This window comes from Leptodactylus fuscus, chromosome 4 (genome assembly GCF_031893055.1).
Source record: "Leptodactylus fuscus isolate aLepFus1 chromosome 4, aLepFus1.hap2, whole genome shotgun sequence".
Classification (NCBI taxonomy): Eukaryota; Metazoa; Chordata; class Amphibia; order Anura; family Leptodactylidae; genus Leptodactylus; species Leptodactylus fuscus.
Genome location: NC_134268.1, coordinates 218,585,081 through 218,593,612, shown reverse-complemented (window position 1 = coordinate 218,593,612; position 8,532 = coordinate 218,585,081). Strand labels below are relative to the sequence as shown.

Below are 8,532 nucleotides of genomic sequence, written 5' to 3'. Positions count from 1 at the left end.
CCTTCTCCTACTTTTGTCTCCTCTGACCAGAGAACATTCTTCCAGAACGGTTTTGGCTTTCTCAGGTAAGTTTAGGCAAACTCCAGCCTGGCTTCTGTCTCTGGGTAAGAAGTGGGGTCTTCCTGGGTCTCCTACCATACAGTCCCTTCTCATTCAGACGCTGACGCTGGATAGTACGGGGTGACACTGTTGTACCCTCGGACTGCAGGGCAGCTTGAACTTGTTTGGATGTTAGTCGAGGTTCTTTATCCGCCATCCGCACAATCTTGCGGTGAAATCTCTCGTCAATGTTTCTTTTGCGCCCACATCTAGGGAGGTTAGCCACAGGGCCATGGGCTTTACACTTCTGGATGACACTGCACACGGTAGACACAGGAACGTTCAGGGCTTTGGAGATGGACTTGTAGCCTTGAGATTGCTCATGCTTCCTCACAATTTTGCTTCTCAAGTCCTCAGACAGTTCTTTGGTCTTCTTTCTTTTCTCCATGCTCAATGTGGTACACACAAGGACACAGGACAGAGGTGGAGTCAACTTTAATCCATTTCAACTGGCTGCAAGTGTGATCTAGTTATTGCCACCACCTGTTATGTGCCTCAGGTAAGTAACAGGTGCTGTTAATTACACAAATTAGAGAAGCATCACATGATTTTTCAAACGGTGCCAATACCTTTGTCCACCCCCTTTTTTATGTTTGGTGTGGAATTATATCCAATTTGGCTTTATCACAATTCTTTTTGTGGTTTTCCATTGAAGACAAATTAAATGAAGATAATACCAAAGAATTTGTGATTGCAATCATTATCTGGAAGAACACGAGTATTATCTGACAGAATTGCAGGGGTGCCAATACTTTTGGCTAACACTGAAGATAGATGGATAGATAGATAGATAGATAGATAGATAGATATTAGATAGATAGGAGATAGATAGATATATAGATAGATATATAGGAGGTAGATAGAGAGATAGGAGATAGATAGATAGATAGATAGATAGATAGATAGATAGATAGGAGATAGATAGATAAATAGATAGATAGACAGATATGGGATAGATAGATAGATAGATAGATAGATAGATAGATAGGAGAATAGATAGATAGATAGAAGAATAGATAGATAGGAGATAGATAGATAGATAGATAGGAGATAGATAGATAGATAGATAGATAGATAGATAGATAGATCCATAGATAGACAACTCTATATGTTCCTAGATATCATGACATGAGGAAACTGTCGGACCCCAGACTCTCTTGCTGACCCCTCCAGCTTGGCCCGGGCTCTCTAGGCTCGGTGCGGGGATGCTGCTGCTGCATCTTACAGAAGTGAGTGTAGAAGTTTCCTTGGAGTTTGTGGTCAGTGCTGTGTTGCTGCGCCGGCCCCCGGCTCACATTACACACTATTTATATCCTCTCTTAGTTGTTTCCCCCTTAAAGCAGCTCCCTGGGACCACCTCTACTGCCTGTAACCTCTCCTACTCTTGACATCTGAGCAGCTCACAGAAAGCTCATCTTGGTCAGTGTTCAGTGGTTGCAGCAAATCGAGGAGACAGGCCACCAGGCTGAAGACCTGGATTATCTGCTCTGCACCGCGCGCCACCACCACTGCCGCCGCCGCCACCACTGCTCGGGGAAAAATATCATTTTACAGTCAAAAGTGACAGCGCCTTGGAGTTTAATCCCTGGTAACTCTGCCGCCTGCAACTTGAAACTTGCATGCCATGGAACACACACTGTTTGGCTGCCTACGCAGCCCCCATGCCACCTCTCAGAGCTTGCACCCGTTTGCCCAATCTTCGCTGACCCTCCATGGAAGATCAGATCATATGTCCTACCCTGATTTATCCTCGTCTTCATCCTCTTGCATAATCGCTGGCTACCCCAATGAGGAGGGCATGTTTGGAAGTCAACATCACAGAGGGCACCATCACCATCACCACCAGCAGCAGCAGCACCACCACCAGAGCTTGCAATCTAATTGGCACATTCCTCAGATGTCCTCACACCTGGCCTCCACCCGACATAGTCTTTGCCTTCAGCAGGAATCTGGACCTCCACAACTTGGAAGCAGCCCCCCTATATTGTGTACAAATGCCAGTAACCTGGGCACTAATAGTTCGTCTGGCTCAGCTTGTGTGAGTGGGGACTATGGCAGGCAGACCCTCTCCCCTTCTGACACGGAAAAGAGGTCAGGCAAGAGGAAAAGTGACAGCTCAGGTAAGAGCGCGCGGATGGAGAGTGCTGTGATTGAGGTGGCTACACTGTATCCATCACTTGCAATGAACCACGTGAGATTCCTTCAATTTAGAAATTTGCAGAATTTTTGGATTCCAAAAACTTGTAGAGCGTTCCTTAACCAGGGTTTTGTGGAATTCCACTGCGCCCTGGAATCAGTTTGCAGGGTTCCCCATAAGCTGTCAGCTTGAAGCGCTTTCTCACCTGCCGTGCAGATCAAATTTTTTGATTTGTGGTCATTTTTGCAACCAATGTCAGGGCTGGATCATAAAGGGGAGACCATTATATAGGAACAATTTATTCTGGAGCCAGTGTAGGGTTCCCCATAAACAAGGACATAAGTTGTTAGTCCGGGGTGCATTATCATTTACCATTTCGATGCAATATTTTTTGATTTGCGGTAGTTTTTGAATGTCAGGAGTGGATCATAAAGGGAGGAATATTTTATAGGAATTATTTTACTTCTTGTGTTTCCACTTTTTGTTGCGGCTTCAAATATCATCAGGCTCATAGTAGGGATGGGGCTGTAATAGGGATCACGACAAATGTTTTATAAAGGGCATCGGCCGATATCAATAGTATACAATGTATCTAATATTACACACTTTTTGGATTGAGAGTGACACACAATTGCTACAATCAATGGTAGTCGTTACCATATAAGTACCGTAATAGTAAACTAATATAATTCTTCACCTTCCATGTCGAGGTCACAGATTTAAAGGGTTAACTCAGCCACTTACTTTATTGCCATTGAGGTCAGTTTAATGTAAGTCGGCCATGTTTACTTTATAAACACTGCGGGTCATTCAATCCCCACTTTACGAGGTTTCAACGTTACTATCTTTGGTTTTAATTTTTGGAAATTTTTTAAGTTTTTATTATTATGGTTTTAATTTTTTATAACTTTTTGAACAAAAATAATTGGTTTTACTAACAAAAAATTAACAAAAAATATTTCGTCTTGTTCGGAATATGTTAAAACAATGTTACAAAAATTTGTGACCACACTTCTGTATCGGGTTTGCGGCTCAGTGCGATCTCCGACTGTGAGGTCGCCATCCATCTTACCTTTCGGCGGCACCTGTTTGGGGTCACAGTGATCCTATGGGAGATTTCAAAAAGTTTACTCATTCATTCAACTTTATTTCTATAACAATTTTGTAAAATATTACAAGGGATCAAAAAAAAAAGGACTTCTGGGTCATCACCATGTGAGTGTCATCCGGTTATCTCAGCTGTTACCAACTGCTTTATACTCCGCTTAATATAAAAGATAAACTCCACATCCAAAAACTTTTTATTTTTTTATTTTTTTTGTGAATCGTAACTTCTAACAAATACAATGTTAAAATTTCAAAAAAAAATTTCAAAAAACAAACATTATTGGTTTATTATTTTTACCTAATTATTTTTCGAATTTTAATTGTGTTCTATTTTTTTTTTTTGCTAAAAATACATCAATTTATTATGTTAGTAGGTTTCAAGTTATTTGCCCTTCTGTAATATCCCGTCGCCGTCAGACTATTGGCTCGAAGGGGTGTAATATATTTTCAAAAACATTTTTCAAAAACATATTCACCTTTTTACTTTTTATATTTACTACTATTTTTATTGCATTACTTTCTATCTTTTTTTTAAAATTAACTTTGTTCCATTAACTTTATGAAAATTTTTGGGAATATTCTAAAATTTTAGAGGAAATTCAGCAACGCGCGTTCTGCTTAGAATCGGTCGGAATGATCGTGTTGGGACCTTTGAAAGTGAAATTAATTCAATTACCAGAACAGTAAAAATATCACATAAAAGACTGCCGAGGTGAAGAGGTTAAAGCCGAGTCTGTGAAATCGTTTCTGACCTACACAGTTCTCTGCAATTTTTAAGACAAAATTCTGATACAATTTACATTCTAGTCGTCTTCTTCGTAAGATAAATTTTCCTTCTATCTCTAGATATTATTTTTTCACATAACTCGTTCTATATTTTCAGAATAAAATTTATTTTTGAATATTGTAAATATAGTTACAAAAACTTGATATTTTTCCTTCCAATTTTTAGAATTCTTATACAATTTATTATATATGTTCTTTTTGAATTGGCAAAATTAAATTTAGATTTTTCTCGTTTTTATTATTGTTGCTATTTTGCTGGAATTCGACACAATCTGTTATTTTTGGCCACTAACAAGGTTCTTAAGGGTTTGACTTTTATTACCAAATTATCAGGATTTTTATCCTGAGCATCGAACACTCACTTTTTTTTCTTGATACATGTTCTAAAACTCAGGTGTTTGGAAGAAACTTGCAGAACCAAAGCTGCTTTTTTTTTTCTTTATAAGCCAGTTAAAGCGTTCTTGGGAATTGAGGAATTTTGTACCATATGTAGCGCTGTACTGTACCGTACCCTACAAGAAAAGAGCAAAAAATACAATTCCCCCAATTCTGAACTTCACGGAATTCCTGATAGACTGAAAGAATTCTAGAGATTCTACAAATATTAACTCTAATGTTAGGAAATGAACTTTTATAGCACCAAAATCTTACAACTAAATATTGAATTTGGGATGAACCCATGGCTGTGTGCAATTACATCACTTTATTACTCGGAGGATTAGAACAAGGAGGACTCAGTATCTGTCATCTGTACGGGACAGGAGAACACTAACGAAAGCGAAAAATATTACAACACTTTAATGCAAAACCTAGAAAAGTTTTTACATTTTAGAATATATTATAGTTATATTATACACCAAAATGTACAAGATTATATTATATATTACATCAGGCATTACATTATATATATTATGGTTTATTGTATAGTAGATGTACATTTATTCTATCTATCTACCTAATATCAATTTATTTTTCTATATACCATTTTATCTGTCTCTTTATCTCTCTATTTAATATCTATCTATCTCGTATCTATCTATCTCCTATCTATCTATCTATCTATCTATCTATCTATCTATCTATCTATCTCCTATCTATCTATCTATCTATCTATCTATCTATCTATCTCCTATCTATCTATCTATCTATCTATCATCTATCTATCTATCTATCTATCTATCTCCTATCTATCTATCTATCTATCTATCTATCTATCTATCTCCTATCTATCTATCTATCTATCTATCTATCTATCTATCTCGTATCTATCTATCTTCTATCTATCTATCTATCTATCTATCTATCTATCTATCTCATATCTATCTATCTATCTATCTATCTATCTACTATCTATCTATCTATCTATCTATCTTTATCTATCATCTATCATCTATCTATCTATCTATCTATCTATCTATCTCCTATCTATCTATCTCATATCTATCTATCTATCTATCTATCTCCTATCTATCTATCTATCTATCTATCTATCTCCTATCTATCTATCTATCTATCTATCTATCTATCTAACTCCTATCTATCTATCATCTATCTATTTATCTATCTATCTATCTATCTCCTATCTATCTATCTATCTATCTATCTATCTATCTATCTCCTATCTATCTATCTATCTATCTCGTATCTATCTATCTTCTATCTATCTATCTATCTATCTATCTATCTATCTATCTATCTCATATCTATCTATCTATCTATCTATCTATCTATCTATCTACTATCTATCTATCTATCTATCTATCTTTATCTATCATCTATCATCTATCTATCTATCTATCTATCTATCTATCTATCTCCTATCTATCTATCTCATATCTATCTATCTATCTATCTCCTATCTATCTATCTATCTATCTATCTATCTATCTCCTATCTATCTATCTATCTATCTATCTAACTCCTATCTATCTATTTATCTATCTATCTATCTATCTATCTATCTATCTCCTATCTATCTATCTATCTATCTATCTATCTATCTATCTATCTATCTATCTATCTATCATCTATCTATCTCTCTCCTATCTATCTATCTATCTATCATCTATCTATCTATCTCCTATCTATCTATCTATCTATCTATCTCCTATCTATCTATCTATCTATCTATCTATCTCCTATCTATCTATCTATCTATCTATCTCCTATCTATCTATCTATCTATCTATCTATCTATCTATCTCCTATCTATCTATCTATCTATCTATCTCCTATCTATCTATCTATCTATCTCCTATCTATCTATCTATCTATCTATCTCCTATCTATCTATCTATCTATCTATCTATCTATCTATCTATCATCTATCTATCTCTCTCCTATCTATCTATCTATCTATCATCTATCTATCTATCTCCTATCTATCTATCTATCTATCTATCTCCTATCTATCTATCTATCTATCTATCTATCTATCTCCTATCTATCTATCTATCTATCTATCTCCTATCTATCTATCTATCTATCTATCTATCTATCTATCTCCTATCTATCTATCTATCTATCTATCTCCTATCTATCTATCTATCTATCTATCTATCTATCTATCTCCTATCTATCTATCTATCTATCTATCTATCTATCTCCTATCTATCTATCTATCTATCTATCTATCTATCTATCCATTCATTTCATGATTGTTTATTTAACCATGGTGGTGAGATAATGGTGGTATTATATATATATTTGAGACATATGACACTGATAGATTTCAAGAGGATTAAATTATAATTACAGCTTATCTCATTATCTTCCGCTATGTTGTTCCGACTTCTAGTTTTGGAGAATAGTAAATCACCTTATAGACACTTCCATATTCATTCCTGTACAATATCAAGTGTCAATTCTTTTATAATTACTATTTACTGACATCTCCTTGTTCTTACTGACATCTTCTTCTTACTGACATCTCCTTCTTCTTACTGACATCTCCTTGTTCTTACTGACATCTTCTTCTTACTGACATCTTCTTCTTCCTACTGACATCTTCTTGTTCTTACTGACATCTTCTTCTTCTTACTGACGTCTTCTTGTTCTTACTGACATCTTCTTCTTCTTACTGACGTCTTCTTGTTCTTACTGACATCTTCTTCTTCTTACTGATGTCTTCTTGTTCTTACTGACATCTCCTTGTTCTTACTGACATCTCCTTGTTCTTACTGACATCTTCTTGTTCTCGCCCCCGCGCAGCCGCCTCTGTTCCTCACCATACTCTCTTGTAGAATTATCTATGTGTATATTTCCGCGGTGCGCGCAGTGAGCTGAGTCTTGTCATAACAGAAATGTAATCTAGAAATCTCCAATATTTCTTCCCCTAATACCTGTAACACTACAAAATCCTGGGGCCTTTCCTGGCACCTTACTGACGCAGTCTTCGCTTCCGTTTTGGTAGTGTCATTTTTACGATAACCACGCTCCAGTGCATTACACAGAATGGAAGATTTATTGTCCGGTTTTATGGTAAAGGCGAGTGTTTTCTGTCTGCGAGCTTGTTAAAGGGGAGCTTAACCTACGTGATCCGGGCCTAAGGCAGTCACAATGGAAATGATACGCCGCCAATATAACGTTACCATTAGGTTATTAGGGTTTATTAGAATGGTGCTGTATGGTCAGTGCAGGTGCTGGGTGATAGCTGTACTATAGCGTGAGCAGAGGAGCCGGCCGCCGTTATAATGCCGCCATTATCTCACCACCAACATTATAATGCCGCCATTATCTCACCACCATTATAATGCCGCCATTATCTCACCACCATTATAACGCCGCCATTATCTCACCACCATTATAACGCCGCCATTATCCCGCCGCACCAGCGTGGGCAGTAATTACAAGACCATTCACCTCCTATCCCCTCCTCACATCTCTCACCTCCCCCTATATAATCTCAGTCCACACAAGGCCTCCTTCCTCGCTCTCCTGGTATCTCCTCCTTACAAAGTCATCTCCAAAATTTCTCCTGTGCTTCCCCCATGCTCTGTAACTCCCTAACCTAATACATCAGACTGTCCCTGGTGAGCAAATCCTACACACAACCTATAAATCCATCTCTTCAGAATAGTCTACAGCCGCTAGTAACCTGCGCCCAGCACTTCTCCACCTGAACAGCTTACACCCCATCTGCTGTCTATACACCGGCCCTTGTGCTATAGATACAGTATATACCCCCATGTATTATCTGACATTCTGGACTGTGACCAGAATGTTAATTTAATTTTCTTCTTAAGGCAGAACTGAGGAAGAAATGTATCCCATGTCCCATATTTTTTTTAACCTTTTTGTATCTATCTATCTATCTATCTATCTATCTATCTATCTCCTATCTATCTATCTCCTATCTATCTATCTATCTATCTATCTATCTCCTATCTATCTATCTATCTATC

General features: G+C 37.0%; 1 protein-coding gene across 1 annotated transcript in view; it reads left to right on the top strand.

Annotated features, from left to right (window-relative positions):
* Window positions 1–1,540: 1,540 nt before the first annotated feature.
* MEOX2 (mesenchyme homeobox 2) overlaps window positions 1,541–8,532 on the top strand; it is a 62,913-nt gene continuing 55,921 nt past the window's right edge. Inside the window, exon 1 of the mRNA XM_075271814.1 lies at window positions 1,541–2,219. Within this exon, the coding sequence (XP_075127915.1) occupies window positions 1,724–2,219 (496 nt within the window). The 5' untranslated portion in view covers window positions 1,541–1,723. The remainder of the gene's footprint in view (window positions 2,220–8,532) is intronic.